Source organism: Emys orbicularis, chromosome 2, assembly GCF_028017835.1.
Source record: "Emys orbicularis isolate rEmyOrb1 chromosome 2, rEmyOrb1.hap1, whole genome shotgun sequence".
NCBI classification, from domain to species: domain Eukaryota; kingdom Metazoa; phylum Chordata; order Testudines; family Emydidae; genus Emys; species Emys orbicularis.
Window position 1 is genome coordinate 144,676,696 of NC_088684.1, and position 24,396 is coordinate 144,701,091.

Below are 24,396 nucleotides of genomic sequence, written 5' to 3' on the forward strand. Positions count from 1 at the left end.
AATGGATCTGGATTTGGAGGAAACATGAGCAGAAGAGCGCTGACTGATGGATCTGGATGGAGACATGCGCAGAAGAGTGCTGAGTGTGACGGACAGCGGCTATCTGGAGGAGACAAGCGCAGTAAGTACTGAGTGACAGTGAGATACTGCAGTGATGGACAAGTTTTTGAAAAGGAAAGAACTGGACTCTGAACAAAATTTGGAGCCAGATGAGAGCCCAAGTATGAGTGGGGATCAAAAGAAAGCAAAGATGGTTAGCTCAAGCAAATTCTCTGGCACAAGGCAATATAGCGAAAGCTATATTTCATTTGGATTTACTTTCACCGGAGATGCAAATAAACCAACTCCACTGTGCGTGGTGTGTGGTGAAAAGCTAGCTAACAGTGCTATGGTCCCAAGCAAACTTAAACGCCATCTCCAAACGAAACACCCTTCGCTTCAAAACAAGAATGCGGACTATTTTGTTCGCCTGCGTGAAAACACGGAGAAACAGGCAACTTTCATGAGAAAAACCACAAAGGTAAATGAAAGAGCTCTTAAAGCTAGCTATCAAGTTGCTGAATTTATAGCCAAGTCAAAAAAGTCGCACACTGTGGCAGAGACATTAATACTTCCCGCCTGCAAAGCTATTGTAGAGGAGATGCTCGGACCTGAAGCAGCTAAGGAAATAGCCAAAGTCCCTCTCTCAGACAACACAATTTCCAGACGTATTAATGACATGTCTGCAGACATCGAAAGTGTGGTTTTGGAAAAGATCCGTATCAGTGAGAAATTTGCATTGCAACTTGACGAGTCTACTGATATCAGTGGACATGCTCAACTCTTGGCCAATGTGCGTTTTGTTGATGGTGATGCAATTAGAGAAAACTTCTTTTTTTGCAAGGCATTGCCAGAAAAAACAACAGGAGAAGAAATTTTTCGGGTCACATCAGAATACCTTGAACAAGGAGGACTTAAGTGGGAAAACTGCACAAGTGTCTGCACCGATGGAGCTGCAGCCATGGTCGGGCGCACCAAAGGCTTTGTAAGCAGAGTGAAGGAAAGAAATCCAGATGTGATTGTTACGCATTGTTTTTTACACCGTGAGGCCCTCGTAGCCAAGACTTTACCAGCAGACCTAGTTCATGTGTTGGATGATGTTGTGCGCATGGTAAACTTTGTAAAGTCACGACCCGTGAAAAGTCGCATATTTGCAGCTTTGTGTGAAGAGATGGGAGCGAAGCATAAAACCTTGCTGTTTCATACGGAGGTCCGGTGGTTGTCGCGTGGCAAGGTCTTGGTTCGTGTGTATGAGCTGCGGGAGGAACTTAAAGTATTTCTGACAAATGAGAGGTCAGATTACGCAAAGCTGCTTGCAAGTGATGAGTGGTGTGCAAGGCTGGCATACCTGGCAGATATATTTCATCATCTGAATGAACTGAACACACGAATGCAAGGCCGAAATGAAAACCTGCTTACAAGTACAGATAAAATAAATGGATTCCGTTCAAAGGTGCAACTCTGGCATCAACACGTGGAAAGTGGCAATCTTGAAATGTTCACACTCACCAAGCAATGGCAAGGTGTTCACACTGCTGCACTGTGTGAGATAATAGTTAAACATTTAAAAACTCTCGAGGAGAAGTTGTCATTTTATTTCTCTTCAGTCTCCACTGAATGCCTTGACTGGGTTAGGGACCCTTATAGCTCAGCATCAGTTGGTGGAAAGGACATGACTTTACAGGAGCAGGAGGAACTAACTGAACTGAGACAAAATCGTGGTTTCAAGCTAAGATTTGCTGATCTACCTTTGGACAGTTTTTGGTTGGATACTGCCAAGGAGTTCCCCCTTCTGGCAAACAAAGCTATTTTGACATTGCTCCCATTTTCCACTACATATCTGTGTGAGATGAGCTTTTCAAGCATGATTGCTATAAAAACTAAATACAGAGAGAGACTGAGAGCTGTTGACGAAGAGCTATGTGTGTGTCTTTCTTCGATTCCAGCCAGAATATCAGCTTTGTGTTCAGCCAAACAGGCCCAGGTTGCGCACTGAATAAAGTATTTTATAATTTTTCATATTTCTGTTTACTTACTATTTCATAATAAAGTAATTATAAAATACTTTCTTTGTGTTTATTTGATTCCTATTCAAGAGAATTACTTTATATATAGTCAATATAGGCACAGAGTTAAATTTTTTAACATTTTCTAATGGTGGTGTGCCTCGTGATTTTTTTCATGAAACAAGTGTGCCTTTGCCCAAAAAAAGGTTGAAAAACACTGGCCTAGAAGACACACCGGGGCATGGTGTTGATGCAGCAGGTCTGGGCTGGAGCTGCTGGCCTGGTAATGGGAGCACCACAATGCTGGAAGAGGAGAGACGTTTGGCTCTGGGAGGGACTGCAGGCTCAGTGACCTGGCTCAGGAGGGAGCTCCAGCCAGCTCTGACCAGAGGGGTTGGGGTGAGGCACAGCCACATGGTCAGCAGGTGACAGTCAGCAGGCAGAGAAACAGCAGTCTGGGGTACATGTCCCTGCCTCAGCTGCTAGTAGCCAGCACAGATCTACACTTCTATCCACGGACAGAGATTGCAGCAGTTCTGGAGCTGGGAGCAGAGTCCACAGGACAAACAAATAGAAAAAGCCTCTCACCAGGGCACCATAACCAAGAGGCTTAAATGCACCAGCAACTAAAATACCAGCAGGACGGCAGGCCTACCTGGTTCTTCCCGGCATGCTCCATAATCTTCTCGTAGACAATCTCATTCATGATCTGGAAGCGCTTGATTGCTTTCTTCTCTGTGATTCCCACATAGGTCTGCTCCAGGGGCACTGGGCGAAAGCTGCAATGGGAAGCAGGCAGCATGAACTGGCTGGAATGGCACCTCCATGTTATGGATTTCCACCACAGATCAGATGGTTTCTATCCAAGAATCACTGTGCAGATCCCTTTGCGAGCTTCAATCCAGCCCCTCCAGAGAGACTCCATGCTAAATGCTCTCCTGCTCTAGCCCAACACACGAAGAATCAATGAGTCACGTTCTGGCCAAGCATGCCTCCTTGTTTTAGTTCTATGGCAGCAGTATTCGACTGTCACTTGAGTCCATTCCCTGGATGCACATCCTCAGATATGGATGAAACTTTGCAAGCCACCTCAGAGCCATTCAAAGCTTCCCCCAAGAAGCTTTTGCAGCAGATTGGGGTGGAGAATCCCTTTTCTTCCCCTCCCAGCTTAAGTTCTGAACCCAGGTATGAGTATAACTAAGGCTACGTTTATGTCACAGAATCCGTGACTTCCAGAGACCTCCATGACATTTTCCACTTCAGCCCTGGGGGGGCGGTAGGGCTGGAGCTGTCAGCTGGCTGGGGGACCCCGCAGCTCCCAACCACAGGCCCCGGAACGCCAAACAAGCCATTGCGGGCACCTGAGAGACCCTGGAGCCGCAGCAGGGGTGGGTGCTGGACCACCCATTTTGTCAGTTATTTTCAGTAAAAGTCAGGGACAGGTCACAAGCGTCTGTGAATTTTTGTTTGTTGCCTGTGACCTGTCCCTTTCCTAAAAATAACCGTAACAAAATCTTAACCTTAAGTATAACTAACAGTTACACAACCTCAGGAAAATACCCCTAGGGTGCATTTCAGGGGTGCGATCCTGGACCTACACATTGTAACGGATCTCCCTAAAAGCCACAAGCTCATCCCGTGGCTAGTTAAACCAGGCTAGATGCCCAATGAAACCCTGGCACCATCAGCTTATTGACAATTACATTCTAAACCACCTCCCCATAAAGATCTCACCAAAGACCTTGGCTGCTTCTCCAACTGGATTGTAAAAGGCCCTTCCCAACCTTTCCCACACCTGTTATCGAAGTAGAATAAGCCTTTGACGGGGTCCACTCTCAGGAACGTAGCTACATCCTCGTAGTTCGGGAGAGTGGCACTCAGGCCAACAAGCCTCACATCCTCCTGGGTCATCTCAATGTTGCGGATGGCTCTAGCCACCAAGGACTCCAGGACAGGGCCCCGGTCGTCATGCAGCAGGTGGATCTCATCCTAGAGGAGAAAAGGGGTGGGAAGAGGTTGACTTCAAAGGGGAAAGGCTCGACTGACTTCTTTGCTGCATGTCTGGTTCATTCGTACTCCCTGATGGAACTGCATGGCCGGGCTTGCATAGGTTTAAACACCCACCTATCCACCACTCCCAGATGGAGTCTCACATCAATTATGGCCTCCTCAGAAACCACGAAGACCCTGACACAACCCCTGCTGCTGAGGTACCACAAGGCACTTCTCGAAGTGCAGTCACAGTCAGGGTCATCATCTCCCAGTGGGCTTGGGGAGACATTACTGCTACTCACCAGAATAATGAGGCGCACCAGCTGGGTATAGGTGCGCTCCCCGCCCTTGCGGGTGATGATGTCCCACTTCTCGGGGGTGCAGACGATGATCTGGGTAGCGTTGATTTCTTCCTTACACAACTGGTGGTCTCCAGTCAGCTCGGCCACGTTGATGCCATAAGTTGCCAGGCGCTAGGAAAGACCAAGTATGGTTAGGCTGGATGAGAGCCCAGTGCATGGGAGGAGACCGGGAAAATCGTATGCACAATTGCATACCTCTCCCAAGACGACAAATAGAGTTTTCTGCACCGTGGCATTAAGCAAGACACGGATTCTTCCTCTTTGGTGCTGAATCACAAAGCCTGGAATAGAGGCATCAGGCCCAAGGGAACAGGGAATAAGAGGCACAACAGCCTCTCAAGGCTAGATACCCTTTAAGGCTAGAGCTGAGCTGGGGCCCTTCTGAGTACAGACCTCACAGGAGCAAAGCTCCAAGTCCTTGCTCCACTCCCCCTACCCCGCAGGTGTAGCAGGACCAGAGCGAAGTTGTTCCATTACCTTCCCAAAGCTTCCCACCATCTCCTGCACCAGAGACCGCATGGGCGCAATGTAGATGATTTTGAAGTCATCCACGTTGATGGTTCCATCCATGTTGATGTGCTTCCCGATCTCGCGTAGCATGCACATCAGAGCGACGTTGGTCTTCCCCGCACCCTGCGGCACAGAATACACCTCTGTAGTCACACCCTACACACCACTGTAATAATCTTTGCATAAAGCACGCCTTGTAAGGTATCAGTTAAAAAACTCATAATTTGCTGATCAGTATTGGCCTGGTAAAACGTGGGGCAACATGATATGTGATTCCCCTGTATGGCGTTATTAACACACGTTCCAAACCCCACAACCCTGCCCAAAAAGTCTTTGGCAAACAGGTCTGTCCTAAACAAAGGAGCGTGTACTCTGCTTAATTTGCATTTAAGCAGGAAACAGTCATCAAGCAGGAAGGGAAGACAAAGGAAGTTCAAACAGTGGGGAAAAAACAGCAGGGAACATCTCTCCATATAGACTCTTTGGATTCTGGTTCTCAGCTGGAAATGTTTTTCAAGAGGGACTGAAAGGATAAAAAGGAGGGGCAAAACAGCCCCAGACACCCCTCCCCCCCCCCCATCACATTCACTGCGCCTGAAGAGACAAGGGAAGTAGGCGCTGGACTCCGGGGGGTTTGGTCAGTAATCTGCTGGAGCACATGGTGAGAAACTTTGCTTGAATCTAATCTAGTTTAAGTCAAGTCAGGTATTAGTAAATGTCTTGTCTCTATTTTTCTTGTAACCATTTCTGACTTTTATGCCTCATTACTTGTACTCACTTAAAATTTATCTCTTTGTATTAAATAAACTTGTTTTACTGTTTTAGCTAATCCAGCGTGTTTAACTTAAAGTATCTGAATAACTTTGACAAAAGAAACTGGCATATTATTCCTCTGTGCTGGGCAGCAACAGGACACACATTTCTGGTGGAAAATCTGGGACTGGGGTGTGTTGGGGTCACCCTGTGGTATAACCATGGCTGGTGAGAGTCAGGCTGTGGCTTGCATGCTGGAAGGCTGTTTATGAGCAGCCCAAGAGGGAGCTACAGCAGCAAGGCATTGTAAGGCACCCAAGGTTGCAGGGGAGGGGTTAACACAGCCCTCCACTGGTCTGGATTGCACCCTGGTACGTCACACCCTGGTACATACATTGAATCAGCCCCATCATATCCACAGTCTCCTCACAGCAGCCAAAGACAGATTCCCCTCGAAGTATGAGCCAGCCCCCCCCAAGATGACATAAAACTACTCAAGACAGTCAAGTCCAAAGCAGACTGTGAAGAGCTACAAAACGGATCTCTCAAAACTGGGTGACTGGGCAACAAAATGGCAGATGAAATTCAATGTTGATAAATGCAAAGTAATGCACTTTGGAAAACATAATTCCAGCTATACATATCAAATGATGGGGGTCTAAATTAGCTGTTACCACTCAAGAAAGATCTTAGAGTCACTGTGGATAGTTCTCTGAAAACATCCACTCAATTTGCAGCGGCAGTCAAAAAAGCGAACAGAATGTTGCAAATCATTAAGAAAGGAATAGATAAATAAGATAGAAAATATGTTGCCTCTATATAAATCCATGGTACACCCACATCTGGAATACTGAGTGCAGATGTGGTCGTCCCATCTCAAAAAAGATATATTGACTTGGAAAAGGTTCGGAAAAGGGCAAAAAAACTATTAGGGGAATGGAACAGCTTCCATATGACGAGAGATTAATAAGATTGGAATTTTTCAGCTTGGAAAAGAGACGACTAAGGGGGGATACGACAGCAGTCTATAAAATCATGACCGGTGTGGAGAAAGTAAATCAGGAAGGGTTATTTACTCCTTCTCATAACACAAGAACTAGGGGTCACCAAATGAAATTAATAGACAGCAAGTTTAAAACAAACAAAGGAAGTATTTCTTCACACAAGGCACAGTCAATCTGTGGAACTCTTTGCCAGAGGATGTTGTGAAGGCCAAGACTATAACAGGGTTAAAAAAAGAACTAGATAAATTCATGATCCATCAATGGCTATTAGCCAGGATGGGCAGGGATGGTGTCCCTAGCCTCTGTTTGCCAGAAGCTGGGAATGAGTAACAGGGGATGGATCACTTGATGATTCCCTGTTCTGTTCATTCCCTCTGGGGCACCTGACACTGGCCACTGTTGGAAGACAGGATACTGGGCTAGATGGACCTTTGGTCTGACCCAGTTTGGCCATTCTTATGTTCTAAGAGAGTTGGGCTACAACCCAAATTCTGTGCTAAACAGGAGGGGCTGGAGGCACTGAGTATCTATGAGGTGGCCTCCTGGGGCAGGAGACAGCTTGGCCGGATCCTTACCGTGGGAGCACAGAGTAGCAGGTTCTCATCAGTCTCAAGCGCAGCACGGTAGAGTTTGCTCTGAATCCGGTTCAGTGTTTTGAATCCCTCAAACCCAGCCTGGGCGTATTTGGGCAGTTTGTCCACAGAAACCAGTTGCTGAAAAGGGGAAACATCATTAACAACAAAGAACAGGCCCTTTATTGTCCCACAAGCAGGGCACTCTGTTGTCTAGAAGAGACCCCCCCTTGGGGAATGGCAGGGAGCTTCTTGGTCTCTCTCAGGGCCGGTCTACACTGGGTGGGGGTCGATGTAAGATACGCAACTTCAGCTACGGGAATAGCGTAGCTGAAGTCGACATATCTTATTTCGACTTACCTCCTGTCCTCACAGCACGGGATCGACTGCTGCGGCTCCCTCGTCGACTCCGCTACCGCCGCTCGCCCTGGTGGAGTTCCGGAGTCGACGGGAGCGCGTTCAGGGATCGATATATTGCATTTAGATGAGACACGATATATCGATCCCCCATAGATCGATTGCTACCCGTCTGGACGTACCCTCAGTGTGGCTGGGACATAATGCTTTGTGCAGAGCAGGTAGTAAGAGATCAGATGGGGCCCATTAGACCAAAGCATTTGGCCTGGGGGCTCCAACTGCTGATCTGCAAATCTCACCCATCACTCTGGGCAGTGACCAGCAATGCAGTCAACTAGCAGAGAGGATTCTAACTCTTCGGGCCAAAACTACTGATTCCCCCAGACTGCGCCCTCTCGTGTACCAGGCAGTTCCCACTGCACGTCAGAGCTCACGGGGCAGCCCAACTGCAAAGCAGCGATTACAGCACGTACCACAACAATCCATAACACTGTACAACCAGCACTGACTCTTCACGACATGGGTTTGTTTGTCTCCATTTTACAGCTTGGGAAACTGACAGAGTCCAAGTGACTTGTCCAAAGTCACATGGTGAATTAGTAGCACAGCCAGAACTGGAACCCAACCTTGACTATGGCCCATGCTCATTCGCTCAGTCCGGCAGACCAGCTTGCACAAATGACTGGCAGAGGTGCAGCAACAGTGCCCCCAGACCCCGCAGAGCAGCCCATCTTTAAGGTGCAATGGGACCAGAGGCACCAATGCCAGGTGCACATCCCAGGCATTAGGAACCAATGGATCAGGAGCCATTTTTGGTCACATGAAATCTCAGGGAAACAGCTTAATGCACAGGCTCCTTAAGGGTCACATGTCGGAAGAGGCCCAAGTCCTGCTGGCCCCAGGGGGCGTTGTGGAGATGCTCCCTCAACACCTGAGTCGCACGCTGCGAGTGAGAAGTGCCACAAAGCCAGTAGGTTTCTGTGGGGGGTTGGGAAGAAGGGACGCTAGGTAATCCAACCCTGCCCACCGCTGACTGAAAAGGAATACAGTCACCTACCTCTTCGGAGCCGAAGGGCTTTGGCTTCAAGGCAGGCACATGCACCTCCTCGTAGCCTTTGCGCTGCCTGCGGAACGAGCCATCGGGCAGCTGGCAACGCTTGTTGGCCATGAAATGGCTGCCCTGGGCAAACACCAGATCTTCCAGGTCCAACACCTGGCGCGGGGCCAGCACCTGGAAAAACCAGATGGGGCGTCAGAGGAAGAATGGGAGGGGCCCAGATTTAAAGGGGCAGGATTGCAACCACTCCCTCCAGCCTGCAAGTCTGGCTTCCCAAAGCTTCTCAGGCAGATCAGGGGCTTAACCTTTCACACCCCACCTGCAGGCCGCTAGATCAGGGTGTCTTCTGCACCCACCGGTCCCTATTTAACAACAGCCCCTTGCACTCATTCAGCCCCTCGAGCATCCTAAGAACAGGTGCCTTAAGGGACACACCTCTCCACCCTGATCCAGATCCATTGTTTCCAGGTCTGTGTCCATCCGGGACTGGCGCACACGTTCCCTGCGAGAGCGTTCCTCCTGGAGGGCAAAGGGAGAGGGCAGGTTAACATGGTGCAGACACCTCTCGGTGGGGAACAGCAGCTGCTGTGCCCTGCTCCGCACACTAGCGCCTGCTACTGCCCCACTGTGATAGCACAGCTTCAGCTAACTGGTCAGGCAGCTCCTCAGGGGGCTAACAAGCCATGCTTAGCACTATGGTGAAGATGACTCAGGATCAGACCCTGGTCCGGATATCTCAGCTCCCTCAGAGCACAGAGGATGTCATGCGCAAAGTCTCCATAACCCCTTCCAACTAATGAGTGTATCCGACATGCTCCAAAGGGAGTTGCATCTCAGAGGACCCCGTAACAGAGATGCAGGAGCTGCTGATTAGTAACAGCACAAGTAGGTGCAATGCTCGGCACCCAAAGCTGGATCTGGCTAATATGAAGAGAGGATGCCTGGTCAGTCTACAACCAACATCAGATCAAGAATGAGGGGGGATTTGATAGCTGCTTTCAACTACCTGAAAGGGGGCAGATGACAGAAGGAGTAATGGTCTCAAGTTGCAGTGGGGGAGGTCTCGGTTGGATATTAGGAAACACTATTTCACTAGGAGGGTGGTGAAGCACTGGAATGGGTTACCTAGGGAGGTGGTGGAATCTCCTTCCTTAGAGGTTTTTAAGGCCCGGCTTGACAAAGCCCTGGCTGGGATGATTTAGATGGGAATTGGTCCTGCTTTGAGCAGGGGGTTGGACTAGATGACCTCTTGAGGTCCCTTCCAACCCTGATATTCTATTATTCTAAACCTCTATGCTGTGACCCCAGTAGCACCCTCCCCTCCTTTCAATCCAGTTTATTCAGTGATTGCAGTGAAACACGTGTGTGACATGCATGCGAAGTGCTATTTCAATGGTGACAGCTCAGATGCAACAAGGACCTTATGGGTTCTTGCCACTCTTCTTACCCGAATCAGATCCTCCTTCTCCGTCTCATGCAGCTGATACAGAAATTTTGACAGCTCGGGATCAGATTCCATCTTCCCCATGATCCTCTCCTTCTCGGCTTCACTTTGTGCACTAGCCAGCAGCGTACAGTACAGGACTGGAGGGAGAAAGAGGGTGAGAGAAGGCAGCTGCCCCAATGCACAGGGTCAGAGGGAGAGGGGCAAGGTGGAGAACACCTGAAGTTTCACAAAGCATGGCGCAGAGGATAGACTGCACAGAAGGCAGATGTGTGGAGAGGTGAGAAAGTTGCAGCTATGAAAGCTGACTGAGACCAGGACTACATTTAAAATTTAGGACAACATATGTCAATCAAGGGGTGAAAAACCCATGCCCCAAGCGTAGCTATGCGGACCTAAAACCCCACACAGATGTAACAAGGTCGACAGAAGAATACTTCTGTCACCCCAGCTACCATTGCTCAGGTAGCCGGTGTTCCTACACTGATGGAAAAACCCCTTCCATCGCCGTAGGCTGCATCTACCCTCCGGGGTATGTCGCCTCCCCTATGCTGGTGTAAGTCCCCATAGTGCAGCCATAACCCGAGGTGTGGCTAGCAGAACGACCGGAGCAGCACACAGGCAAAGAACCAGGGTAACAGCACTGCAGGTTAATGAGGTGCCCAGTACTCACTCATCATTCTGTGCTGCCTCAGCACCTTAATGAAGTCAAAGGTGTTAAAGCCCAGGAGCAGGACAAGCTGGTTTTCACACTCCCTGTCATCGCTGGCAGTCTGGGAAAAGAAGGGACAGAAAGAAGCTGGTGAAGCATCTGCTGCCCAGCTTCACCATGGGAGAGGGCAGGGGACCCAAACTCCCATTGCACAACAGATAGAACCCAACTGCATAGTAAATACCAGCTACCCGCCAGACTGACAACCCACATCCTCCATGTAACAATCAAGACTCTAAGCAACACTGGCGAGAGTCTGTCTAAGTGCAGTCTGTCCCAGAACCTCTTCCTGCCCTCCTAAGAGGCCCCTAGGGGCAGGACACCTGGGTCATCTATGCTGGTGCAGTTTACAGGCTTTTGAGCCGCATAAATACCATAGATGAAGGGCTGGAACCTGAGAAGTGCTGGGCACCCTATTCCAACTGAAGTCAAAGGGAGTGAGGATCAGGGTCATGGTTAGCATGGGGACCACCACCCCAGAGTTGGCCTCCCAGAAGAAGCAGTAACTGTCACCCAAGAGAAGGTCTGCCCATGCGTTAAACCTGGTCCTCACAACGGAGGAAGGACACGGTGGGTGTATCCTCAGGGGAAGAGTGGCACAGTAGCAAGTTGTTTGGTTGCATTAACAATTTTAATATGGAAAAATCGGTCCAAACTGTAAAGAACTTGCCCAGGGAGCTTCCTATCTTCCAGCCAGGCAGGTCCTGAGTCTGGAACCTTCTCCACCCACGGAGGCAGGATAATTGGCCACATACCTTTAAGATCTCTAGCACCTCATCTGCTTTCTTCTGGGACACGATGGCATCGTCGTAGAAGCGACTCAGCTGCCGCTGAAGCCAAAAGGCATCGATGTCTCGGGGATGCAAGTCTCTCTTTTTGGAGCTCATCAGCTCACCAGATGCCACCAGCTGAAAGACAGGCAGTGTCTCCTTACAGCCGTCCTTCGCCCACACAGAACTGAGTCCCCAGGACAGGCACAAACAGCCCTTGGGTATTGCCCCACTCCCCCAGCCGTCATGTATGTGAGCAAAGCCCTGGCAGCAGCAGTCAGACTAGGGACAACAGAGCACTTAATCGTAATGACGGTGCTTTGACCGGACGATAGCAATGCTAAGGAAGTCTGCTGGACCTGGGAGAAGCTACTTTCTCCTACCCGTCTTGCAAGTTGGAGAGAAATGGAGAAAAAGGAGCTACCAGCAGCATGACAAAGAGGACAGAACAGGGTTTAAAGAGACTCACAGGGGGAGACTGGGAGAGCCACACAGGAAGTTTTGGGCAAGAGAGGGGTATGATGCTGGCAAATCCAGCGCCAGCTCATGCCAAGGCCCCAGGCCTCACTGGACACAAATGCATACCTGGAAACAAGTCTGGCTCACCTGTGTGTTAGTACTGTTAACACAGATATTGGAGTTGTAAGAACGTGTTTGGTGCTTATACCGTAGCTTGCACAGTGCTGCATGCATTAGCGCTTGTACACACTACCACTTACGTCGATATAACTTATGCCGCTCAGAGGTGTGAATAACCCTTCCCCCACCGAGCAACACAAGTTACACCGACCTAAGCGCCAGTGTGGACATAGCTACCCCGCCTCTCGCAGAGGTGGTTTTATTGTGCCGACAAGAGCGTCTTCATCAGAAGCACTACAGCAGCGCAGCTGCACTGATGCAGCGTTTCTAGTGTAGACTAGCCCTTAGCTTCGCCTATATGGGTTACCTGGGGAGGTGGTGGAATCTCCTTCCTTAGAGATTAAGGTCAGGCTTGACAAAGCCCTGGCTGGGATGATTTAGTTGGGGATTGGTCCTGCTTTGAGCAGGGGGTGGGACTAGATGACCTCCTGAGGTCCCTTCCAACCTTGATATTCTATGATTCTATAAATGGTGGAAAAACAGGCAATTGCCTTCTGTGTGAATAATTAGCGAGGATGCTTAAGAAATAAGGGCCTATTGTTCCGAGGGACTCCAACCTGTCAAAGGCTTGAAATTGTATAAAAGATCCAGGGGTCCTCATTCGGTCATCTCAAATCTGCTTAAGCTTCATCAGGGGAAGTTTGAGTTGCAAGATGAGATCCCGGTTAAGCTGGTACACCCTGGATATGATATTGGACATTGGACTATAACCTATGGACTAAATTCCAAAAGAACTCTTTGCAACTACAAAGCTCACCATCTCTGCTATAAATCTGAACCTCAAGCATTGAACTCATGTTTGTATGTATATTGATCTTTTAACCATACTCTCTCTTTTCTTTTTTTAATGAATTTTAGTTTAGTTAATAAGAATTGGCTGTAGCATGTATTTGGGTAAGATCTGGAATACTCATTAACCTGGGAGGTAATGTGTCCAATCCCTTGGGATTGGTAGAACCTTTTTATATGATGAAATAAGATTTTCATTAATCTTTATCATATCTGACTTGGGTAGTTAGATGGAGGCCTGAGGCTGGGTTACTTCAAGGGAACTGTGTTTTGGACTTCCGAGTAACCAGTGAGGTATAACAGAAGCTGTTTAGTGCTAGCTTGGTAAATCTAAGTATTGAAATATCCACCAGCTTTAGGGTTGTCTGCCCCATTCTTTGCAGTTCACCCTTATTGAGTGACCTCAGCTGGCTCCACCGGGAATCCGGTCACACTGTCACTCATTTGTCGTGTATATTACCTGCTTTAACCTTGTAAACTCATTTCCTCTTCCTAGTTAATAACTCTTTAGTTAGTCTGATATAGGATTGGCTACAAGCATCGTCTTTGGTGAGAGATCTGGGGTACAACTGACCTGGGGTAAGTGACTGGTTGTGATTTTTGGTATAACGTACCATCGATCACGGAGGCAGGCTTGCCTGGGTGGCAAGATAGACCAGAGTGCCCAAAGGGACTGTCTGACTCTAGGGTAAGGCTGTTAGAGGGTATGAGGAGTTCACACTTGTTACTTGGTTGGTGAAATGTATTTAGAGAACATAAGCTTGGGGTTTGTGCCCTGGTTCCTGACTCTGCCCTGAGGTTGGCACCCACGCTCGTGTGCCCCTCCAAACAGCGTGACATCACATAGGGGTCCTGATTAACTGCAGGCCAGCCAAGTTCACAGAAGGCAAGCTGTGGGCAGAAGGCTTCTGGTTCAGAACACAAGCCACACACTTCTGCAGAGGGACCCTGGACATAAAGAATACTCTGGAATGGTGAGGAAATTGAGGTAGGGAAATGCATGGCAGATTTTTGTATAGATCTGTGTATTTCTCACTCTATTAAAGAAAGAACAATTGAGTTTTAGAATCCTGTGCAAAATGCCTGTGTTTCATGAATTACATCTACCATGTGCTCCATGAAGGAAACTATGGCCCCAAACCACCACCCAGCTGGTGTTCTGGGATAGGGGGTGTTTAACCTAGAGGGTAAGCGTGAGGGTCAGCACCGGTTCTGGGGCGGGGCACGGGGTCACAGCTCTCAGCAGGGGTATACCACATAGAAGTTCTGCTCCCTAAGAGCGTGCTCAGAGGTTCTAAGACAGCAGCAGTGCCTGGACTCTGTTCTGACTCTGGGGGCTTAAGACACCCAAGTATTCAGCGGTTGGCTTCCCGTACAACAGTCCAGCAGGGGACCCTCAGCTAGATCTGACACACTAGTGTCTGCTATCACAGTTAGGAATGAAGTCCCCATAGCTTTAATACAGCCACCAACTTCAAGCCAACCCTCCAGCGATAGGAAAGTAGCCTTGCGCTTCCCGCTTGGAAACTCACATTGGCTGAGAGGGTGCAGCGGACAACGGCCTCGTCCCCCTCCATGTCATCATCAGACGCCTCATCCCGTACTTCACCATACACGTCCTCATCGCCTTCCTGTTGGAACACACAGCTCCTGTGAACGGCTCTCTCCCAAGGAAACCTCATGGAGAAGCTCTCTAGGTTCCCCCCCACACCTTGGACAGGAGTGCTAGAAATGCCATTCCTACCGAGAGCTGGCCAAGCTAGTCCTTCCTCCAGCAGCAGAAACATCATACTGTGGTTAAGGCAGAAGATCACAGGACTTTGGGCAAGTCCCGTCATCCCATGCCTCAGTCTCCCCATTTACAAGATATGATCGTATCAGGGATGGCGCTCCTCGTACTGCAAGCTCAGTAGAAGTGAGCATTATTATTGTAGTCTGGCATCTTGCTTTCAGTTGTGGCCAATACCAGATGCAGCCAAAGTCAGTAGAAAAAATAATGCACCAAGCTAATTGGGCACCCCTAAATTATGGGAGTGAGAGATCTTTCATGCAGCAATCGTCTATGGCCTAGAGCAGAAAGAGGGACAGTTCCTTACAGTGCCATCCTAGCCACGTGTCAGGTCCCTTGTTCAGGCTCACTGTTATTCTTCTCAGTACTCCCCTGGGGCAGCTAGTCCCTCGGATTAGTTCTGTTTTAGATGGAGCACGTTTCCACTGAGCTCGCTGCAGGCAACCCTCATCTGTCTTGTGATGTTAAAGTGCACTCAGAACTCATTGGTGCGTACAAGTCCTTTCAATCCTTTCCCACCTCAAGACCTTCAAAAATAAGTGCTACCAATGACTCAGAGGTTCCTGTATTGTTCTGCCTTAAGGAACCAGCCAAGGCAATTCTTTTCAGACCCTCACTCAGGTGAGTGAGGCAGAAGAGCAATTATATTAAATAGTCCCAAGTGGCTCACATTTAGAAAAGGCATTGCAGGAAACAGGAAGTCAGAGAGAGAGAGAGAGAGCAAGTTTCAATCTGAAAGGGACTGCTGAGGAGGCCAGGAAGTCTGACAGCTGATCAAAACCAAGCAGCTGGCCTGTGGGCCAAGCCATAGAATTCATACACATTTCTGTGAAAGGTGGTACAGCTTAGTACAGCAATTTACCAAGCCTTCCAGTGCCAGGAAGCAGGGTCTAAGCTTCTGGCCTGGCTCGGCCTCGCTGGCCAACATGGCTGAGATTGAGCCAAACTCCAGCTCCCCGCGTCCCCAAGCCCTGTCCACAACCAGCAGCACAAAGAAGAGGGACAGCTCAGCCACCACCTTAGAAGCATCTGATCACTTACCTCTTCATCAGACTCAAACTGCACATTCACTCCGTACGTCTCATCAATGTTATCATCTGCAAAGGGGGACGGAGTTAGAAGGGTGCAGCCCAAGCTCAACCCAGTTATCCTCCTTTTGCACCACTAGAACGCAAGAGCACCCACTAAAGCATGGAGAGCACACCCAGAGAAAGGCCAGAACACAGATACGTTCCCACTAGAGGCTAAGTGGAGAAAATATCACTCGTTTTACTTATGACTAAATCAGGATTTGAATCGAAAAACTAAACATTATCCACAGATGTCTCTGGGAGTTGTATGTATGGCTTAGGCTAGCGCAGGGGTGGGCAAACTACGGCCTGCGGGCCGGATCGGGCCCCTCAGAGCTTTGGATCCGGCCAGCAGGATTGCCCCCCGTGGCGCTGCGGGCCCTGCGCCACTCTCAAAAGGGGCCCCCGGGTGGGGGGGCAGAGGGCTCTGTGCGTTGCCCATGCCTCCAGGCACCGCCCCCGCAGCTCCCATTGGCCGGGAATGGCGAACTGAGGCCAATGGGAGCTTCAGGGGAGGTACCTGGAGGCGCGGCAAGGGCAGCGCACACAGAGCCCTCCGCCTCCCCTCCCTCAGGGGCCGCAGCGCTGCCTGGAGCGGTGCGGGGCCGGGGACAGAGCAGGCAGGGAGCCTGCCTTGGCCCCAGTGCGTGCCGCTGCCACCCCGGAGCCACTTTAGGTAAGTGGCGCCAGGCCGGAGCCCAAACCCCTCCTGCACCCCGTCCCCCAACTCCCTGCCCTAAGCCCCCTGCCTGCACCTTGCACCCCAATCTCCTGCCCTCAGCCCCCTGCTGCACCCTGCACCCCACCCCCTGCCGCATCCCTCCTGCACCCCAACCCCTGGCCTGAGCCCCCTCCTGCACCCCAACTCCCTTCCCTGAGCCCCCTCATACACCCCGCACCTCTCCTCTGCCCCAATCCCTTGCCCTGAGCCCCTTCCTGCACACCGCACCCCCTCCCACACCCCGCACTCCCTGCCCCGGCCCTGCATACAATTTCCCCACCCAGATGTGGCCCTCGGCCCAAAAAGTTTGCCCACCCTTGGGCTAGCGTGTAGCCCTTAGTCTCCAAGTGCAATAACTATTTACCACCAAAACCCAAAGAAACATTTTTAAGCCCCATCTCAGTTTAAAACACTTTCTAGCCTCCCTGTATACCGGCACTGTGCCCAGTCTGTGCCCCAGCTATTGAAATACGACAAGCTGACAACCCGTATACTGTGCTCTGTGAGATAACACACAGGAGCAGTCCAGACGCAAGCTCGAGGGTGATCCCTACCCATGTTCTGGATCTCCTTGTCACCACCATAGTCTGAGATCTTCTTGCCCAAGTTCACCAGCACATGGTAGCGGGTGTCGTCCGTCTGTCCTAACAGCAAATCAATTTCCTTCCGCCTCTCTTTGTCTCGCAGCTTCTCGTTCTTCAATACAGCCAAGACCTCGTCCGCTGCTCCACAGAGAATGTCACGTGGCTGCAGAAGAAATGAGAACAGCTGCAACACACCTAATTTGGGGGATGCTCCATGTACCTGACTGGGATAAGCACTGCCACTGCTCAGCTGTGGAACTAGAAGACAGGCTCACATTTATGGACTAAATGCTTCCAGCTCTCTGTCTACAATAATTATCTCCATGGAAAAACAACCGATCTGGAAGCATTCCCCTCTAAAACACTGCAGCACTGTGCCAGCACATGAGAAACAGCAACGGCCACGACCCTGCTCAGAAGTCAGATCCCATCTTACAGTAAGGGCAGTCACTCCAGGCAGCTCAAGGGTCCTATGGAGACAGTATCTCAGGTGAAGAGCTTTAGCACCCACAAGCTGTTATATATCTCACTAGCTTGCAACAGAAGCATTAGCTGTCAAGGATCCAGAGACCAGCTTATTGACTTGTCTGAGCTACAGCTCTGCCAGCTATTTGCCTCACACACACACACACACACACACACTAGGGGTTCTGACAACTCCACTCAGCTGATGTGTCTACAAAGATACCCTCACAGGTCCATGCACATCCTTACCTGGTCCCCAAGGGCTGCCTGAATGAAACTTAGCAGCACCTCATAAGTCTCCCTGGTCTCCTTGGTTTTGGGTTTGTAGATGATTCCCACCATCTCGTCAATGCCCTCAGAGAGCAGCGTATAACCCTTCATTTTGTTGATATCATGCCTGTCCTCATCACGCTTCCTCCTCCTAGAAAGCAGGGCAAGGAAAACATCACACAAGCCAATCAGCAGATGAAGTTGCTTCTCCAAATTGTGCCAGTCCTTCTGGCTGGGAAAAGACAATGGACAAGCAACCCTCTGATGAAACTTTTTCTGTCCCCACATTTGACTTTAAACCGGTCAACATGCAGTAAAAGTCACCAATCTCTCACCCCTCACCTACCCAATGAAGGACCATCATTCTAATCAGGGGTCATTTACCCTTCATATAAGACATCACAGTTTAGGTGCAATGGTTAAGGTGGTGTTGGACGTTTTAAAACTAAAACGAAACGTGTTTACTAGGTTTGCTTGCATTTTTATTAAAATTAAAAAACATTTTTCATTTGGATTTAACCATCAGCTTCAGTATTTGTAACTTCAATCCTGAAACACTAGGCTAGTGCAAAAGACACCGAATGGTCAGTTTCCCTATCGATTGCCATGGTCTAAGCAGAGTAAAATTAGAAAGTAAGCACTTAGCATACATGGTGGCAAAGAGTTTTTTCTAATAATTCAAGCTATCAGTAGCTCAAGGACTTTTTTAAAATGTGATTTCTTAAAAAAGCCTGACAGTATCCCTTCAAATGTATTTTCTATCCATGGCACAAGAAGTTACTTTCATTTGTTTCAAGATCAGTAAAAATTATCGCTGCCTGGCCAGTTCACATGAAACTCTCCTTTTCCACTGCAGTACTCGGATGCGAGAACATTAACTCAGCATTAAGTCTGATGCAATTAAGATCTTAAAGTCATGGAATTTCAAGTTGAGGTTCCTCAAAGCAACCTTCACTGCTCCTTCCCGCATCTGTGTGGCGTAAAAGAATCGTTCTCTATAGGGTTACACCATCTGCACTAAGGGTTATAGAATACGTTGCAAGTAAAACAAATCAAGAGTACACAGCTGAACTTACATAAGAAGCAATGTTGAGGAGGGCTGTGAACAGGCATCACTTTAAGAGCACACGCTTTAAGGGTTTTTCTAGATAACTGCATGATAATTAAGGTTACGATTTTGTCATGGTTATTTTCAGTAAAAGCCACGGACAGGTCACGGGCAATAAACAAAAATTCATGGAAGCCCATGACCTGTCCGTGGCTTTTACTGAAAATAACGGGGAGGGATGGGACTGATAGCTCCAGACCCTGCCGCAGGGGCTGAAGCCAAAGAAGTCACGGAGGTTCATTAAAGTCACAGAATCCATAACCTCCATGATTAAATTAATGATTATCGTTGAAACCCAGGCAGTGTGGAAATATTTTAAATTCCAGGGCTAGATTCCACACAAGCTTTTCAGCATGAGACTCCTGAATACCATGCTGCAGTCAGGATGCTCTCATTCAATGCTCTGTGCCCAAGCTCTGAAAGACAAATTCATGTGTAACCCACTCACTTCGCTCGTCTCTCTTCCTGCATCTGGGGTTTGGTTCTTTGAGCCTTGTCACCCATCCGAGTGCCCTCCAGCTTCCCAACCAAGGAGAGCACCTCCCCCGTAGGCTCATCTCGGCGGGTCCTGTCGATCAAGGAGCGATCAGCTTGAAGTACGAGGTTAGAGTTCTGGAGGGATCACAGCACAAGAGAACAGGTAAGAGGTGTGAAGAAACCAATGCAACAATCTCTACAACCCCAGCCAGGCCAGTAGTACGTTTCATTATTGCCAGTGGCCCATCCCAAACAAACTCCCACACATTATCATCATTACTGTAGCATCTAGGAGCTCTAGTCATGAGCCCAGACCCCCATGGTGCTTGGCGCTGTACAAACAGAACAAAAAAGACAAGCTCTGCTCCCAAAAGCTTACAATCCAAGTATAAAACCAGAGACAACAAATGGATACAGACAGCAGAGCATAAGGAAACAATGAGTGGCGATCATCAGTGGTCTCAGCACTCTAGCAGCTGTCTGGCTTTTTGCAGGCGTTACTGCAAAGGGCAGTTTTGAGAAGGGATCTGAAGGAAGATAATGAGATGCCTTTGCAAATATTTACAGGGGGTGTCACAAGGGGGAGGGGCAGTACAGGGAAAGCATGAAGATGCTTGTCTGAAAATTTAACAAGTGGATGGTAGCAGCAGCCAATCGGAGGCAGGAGTCAACAGCTCAAGAGCCAATGAGAGATGATAGGTAGGGTGGGAACTGACCGTGAAGAGTCTTGAAAGTAAGTGAAGACAAGTAGCTTATGTTTGATACAATAAAGGGCACAGGTGCCGACTTTCCAATGTGCGGGGGGGGGGGGGGGGGACACACTCCACCCCTTCCCAAAGGCCCCACCCCCTTCCCCAAGCACACTGTGTCCTCGCTCCTCCCCCGCAGAGCCTCCCGCATGCTGTGAAACAGCTTATAGCATTGGGCGGGAGGTGCTGATCGTCAGGGCCTGCCAGCAGGCAGGAGGTTCTGATGGGGGGCTTAAGCACCCACCATTTTTTCCCCGTGGGTGCTCCCCCAGCTCCAGAGCACCCACGGAGTCAGCGCCTATGATATAGGGGGACCCAGTGAGGGATACAAAGAAAGGGGTGACATGGTCAGGGCTAGGGAAATTATCTTTGCAGCAGCATTCTGAACGGATATGAGTGGGGCAAGACTGCAGTGGTCCAGGCCAGAAAGAAGGATGTTGCAATAATCAAGATGTAAGATGAGAGATTGGACAAGAGTTTTATCTGTGTGAATACAGAAATAAGAAAGATCCTGCATAATATCCCTAAAATGCAGCCTAGGATGCAACTGAAGGAAAGGTATAACACACAGTAATTAGAGACAAAAACAACGAGGAGTACTCGCGGTACCTTAGAGACTAACAAATTTATTTCGGCATAAGCTTTCATGGGCTAAAACCCACTTCATAAGATACACAGAGTGAGAAACACAGTAGGCAGAATATATACACACAGTACATGAAAAGATGGGAGTTGCCTTACGAAGTGGGGGGTCAGTTCTAACGAGAAAATTCAATTAAAGTGGAAGTGGGATATTATCAACAAGAGGAAAAATCACTTTTGTAGTGGTAATCAGGGTGGCCCATTTCAAACAGTTGACAAGAAGGTGTGAGTAACAGTAGAGGAAAATTAGCATGAGGAAATTATTTTTTAGTTTTTGTAGTGACCCATCCACTCCCAGTCTTTATTCAGGCCTAATTTGATGGTGTCCAGTTTGCAAATTAATTCCAGTTCTGCAGTTTCTCGTTGGAGTCTGTTTTTGAAGTTTTTTTGTTGAAGAATTGCCACTTTTAAGTCTGTTATTGAGTGTCCAGGGAGACTGAAGTGTTCTCCGACTGGTTTTTGAATGTTATAATTCTTGACGTCTGATTTTTTCAGAGAACACTTCAATCTCCCTCCTCAATCTCTTTCATGTATTGTGTATGTATATTCTACCTACTGTATTTTCCACTCCATGCATCTGATGAAGTGGGTTTTAGCCCATGAAAGCTTATGCCCAAATAAATGTGTTACTCTCTAAGGTGCCACAAGGACTCCTCGTTGTTTTTGCCGATACAGACGAACACGGCTACCACTCTGAAACCAGTCAATTAGAGACAGAATTTCAATGAGCTTAGGGATGAAAGGGATAAGGGGCAGTAGCTGGAGAGGGAAGCAGGGTCATGGGTAAGTTCGTTTTATAAACTTAGATAATGAAATGCAATTCTAGCACCTCATGGCTGACACTGTGAACACACAACCGTCGGGCAATTTGAAGTAATAATTCCCACAGCCACCATGCTTCCCCACACTGCATGTATATAGCAGAGCCTAACGCATGCCAAGCATGAGCACCCTACGTGCTATCAGAGTTACGACGCAACCCAGGGTTTCCAGAATCATGTTTTATGATCTATCTCTCGATGTGTACGTTAAGACATTGATGGCAATTTTACAGCAATGCTACGGCCTCTATAAAGCTTACCCAGGTTCGAGTTAGTGTTTCCTTCCTGCAAGGAAAAGCGGGGAGGGGGGGGGGTGCAGGGGTGTGTGGTGGTGGGAGCAGAACTGCTCACTCACACACAGGCCCAGAAGAGGGCCACTTCCCACCCCCCCGGCTCCTGCTCCCCTTCCCCGTCCATGCACCTGGGGCCCCCCGTCCTCCTGTTGCCCCGACCCCGCACCCGGCCGCCGCTCCCACTCACCGCCTTGTACTCGTACTGCAGGCTCCGCGCAGTCACATCCGCCATGGCGCCGCCTCACCCGCCCGGCCCGGACCCCGGTGCTAGATTCGAGCCGCTTCCCTCCGCCCCGTGCAGCGGATCAGGCCAAAACTGAAATGGAGCGCAGCGCAGCACGCACGTCCGGCCGGCAAGTCCTTCCGGGGCACACCGGAAGTGCCCTGCCACGAGCCAGCCGCCGGATGTCGTCCTACCGCTGCTTCTCCCCGTGGAGCCACGGACCCTGCCGCGTTCGGTCCCCTCGCGCCCAGACGTCAGCCCCTCCCCCTGGACGCGTGAGCGCGCAGCGGCGTTGCCTAGCGACGGGCCGGCCTGCGCCTGGGGGCGGGGATCCCAGCCAGCCGGTATAGCCCGGGGGCGGGGCTCCCAACCAGTATAGCCCAGGTGGGTGGAGCTCCCAGCCAATATAGCCCGCGGGGCGGGGCTCCCTCCCATCCTGCGGGCCGGGGGAACGGGGCTCCAAGCTGGCATGAGCCTGACCCACACTATTGTATGAAGCACCAGAGTTATGTTTTGCTCCAATCTCTCTCCCAAAGGGTGGGGCGCTTTCTCTGTTGTGGTCACTTCAGGCTTGGAGCATTGTCCAGGATTGTGAGTTGCCCTCAGTAGTGCAGAGCTAGGAGCTCTGGCTGTAGGGTCTGGCGCTTTGGCAGGAACTGGAGTAGGAGTGGAGTGAACCCCACCTCTTCTGCTTCTTTGTGGATTTTTTTCTTTCCAAATAAGAGGAAGTTGGTGAATGAAGCGCAACAGCGAAATGAAAAGCCGTGCCGTAACGCCAGGGACAGTGCGGGTAGCAGTTCAGACTGAAGCAGGGATAACTTGCAATAGTGCTCAGGATTAGCTGGCACAGGACTGATGGTGGCACACAGCCCAAGTCCTTTCACCTCCCCTCTCGGCCCCTCACGATCACAGCTCCAGGCAACAGCTGGGCCACTGATATCCCAGGTTTGCTCCCTATCTTTATCCTGATGCTGCTTGATGAGGCCTAGGTACACGTTTTGTTTACCTCTGTTTATTCCTGCCCAAGGCAATGGTCCTCATCTAATTTTGTCTTTCCCTCCAGGCACTGATGATGGCCATTACCAGCAAAGAATAAATAGCCTGGGCCACATGGGCTCTGCACTGGGGAGTTAAACCACTGTTGAATCCTGGCATGGATGATCTGCACAAGAAGTAGGCACCCAGGAGCTAGAAGGGTTGACTGGGCTGTGAGTTGCCTTTCTGCTTCCCGCAGCTAGATGGGGAGATACAGCCAGCCTGCAACTGGCTACCTGGAGGAGCCTCACCAGCATTGTCTGTGCTTAAGCCCAGGCCTGATTACTGGACACAGTGGCCTTTATTGCAAATCAGAAGTCAGTTTTCTGGGTCTCCCTGCCCCACACAGAGAGATTCAGAGATCTCTGCTCTGGAAACTGTTGTGGACGGTTAAACCTTCCTAGAGAAATGGAATGAGCTGTGACACGGAAGGAAAGGCAGGGTCAGCCTAGGGGACTTCTGGTGCCCCAGGCATAATGTAAGAGTCCCCTTTACATGGGTGGGAGCCCACAGCCTCATCCCACTTGGAAATTCTCCGGGATGGAGCCAGGTCAACTCAAGTGTCTTGTCTTGATTTCAGAGTCTAGTGTCAGGCTGATGTCCGACTATTTATGTAGCAAAGCTAACAGTAATGCCACCTCATTTCCACGTGCACTTTGGATCTTCAACAGACTCTTAGATAAACACAAGAACACACCAGCTGTAGGTCAGCAACAAACTCTTCGTTACGTTGTTTTTCTACAGAGCATACATATGTAAGACAGTTGCTACCATCACCAATACAGTGGACTGTTCATGTTGCATGAAGCTACACAGACAAGTCATAGCACTACCCAGATTGTCAGAGGCACTCAGCCTAAAATAAGTAGGAAATAATCTTTTCTCTGTCATTGGGTCTTCCAATGATTCGGGTAACTAGGTACATTTGCCTGGGTGGGATATGTGTAGGTCACATGTTCAGGAGCCATCCATTTCCAGATTCCATTTGATCTGATCTGATTCTTTGTTGACCTCAGTTACCTCCTGGTGACAGTGAACAGAGTCTGACAACAGAGTGGGGCATCTTGATCCCTGGTGTGACCGTTTTGACTGAAGTAGCATTACACCAGGATGAATTCAACCTGTGATTTGGGAATACTCACC

The 24,396-nt window shown here is 49.5% G+C and overlaps 1 protein-coding gene across 1 annotated transcript in view; it reads right to left on the bottom strand.

Moving 5' to 3' along the window:
* SNRNP200 (small nuclear ribonucleoprotein U5 subunit 200) overlaps positions 1 to 22,337 on the bottom strand; it is a 43,936-nt gene extending 21,599 nt beyond the window's left edge. The window contains exons 1-16 of the mRNA XM_065399728.1: positions 22,183 to 22,337; positions 19,462 to 19,625; positions 17,885 to 18,056; positions 17,141 to 17,333; positions 15,837 to 15,892; positions 14,539 to 14,637; positions 11,564 to 11,716; positions 10,770 to 10,869; positions 10,100 to 10,236; positions 9,088 to 9,171; positions 8,653 to 8,826; positions 7,242 to 7,379; positions 4,877 to 5,032; positions 4,340 to 4,510; positions 3,841 to 4,034; positions 2,701 to 2,824 (exon numbers count right to left, since the gene is read on the bottom strand). Of these exons, the coding sequence (XP_065255800.1) occupies positions 2,701 to 2,824; positions 3,841 to 4,034; positions 4,340 to 4,510; positions 4,877 to 5,032; positions 7,242 to 7,379; positions 8,653 to 8,826; positions 9,088 to 9,171; positions 10,100 to 10,236; positions 10,770 to 10,869; positions 11,564 to 11,716; positions 14,539 to 14,637; positions 15,837 to 15,892; positions 17,141 to 17,333; positions 17,885 to 18,056; positions 19,462 to 19,625; positions 22,183 to 22,227 (2,160 nt within the window). The 5' untranslated portion in view covers positions 22,228 to 22,337. The remainder of the gene's footprint in view (positions 1 to 2,700; positions 2,825 to 3,840; positions 4,035 to 4,339; positions 4,511 to 4,876; positions 5,033 to 7,241; positions 7,380 to 8,652; positions 8,827 to 9,087; positions 9,172 to 10,099; positions 10,237 to 10,769; positions 10,870 to 11,563; positions 11,717 to 14,538; positions 14,638 to 15,836; positions 15,893 to 17,140; positions 17,334 to 17,884; positions 18,057 to 19,461; positions 19,626 to 22,182) is intronic.
* Between the last annotated feature and the right edge of the window lie 2,059 nt (positions 22,338 to 24,396).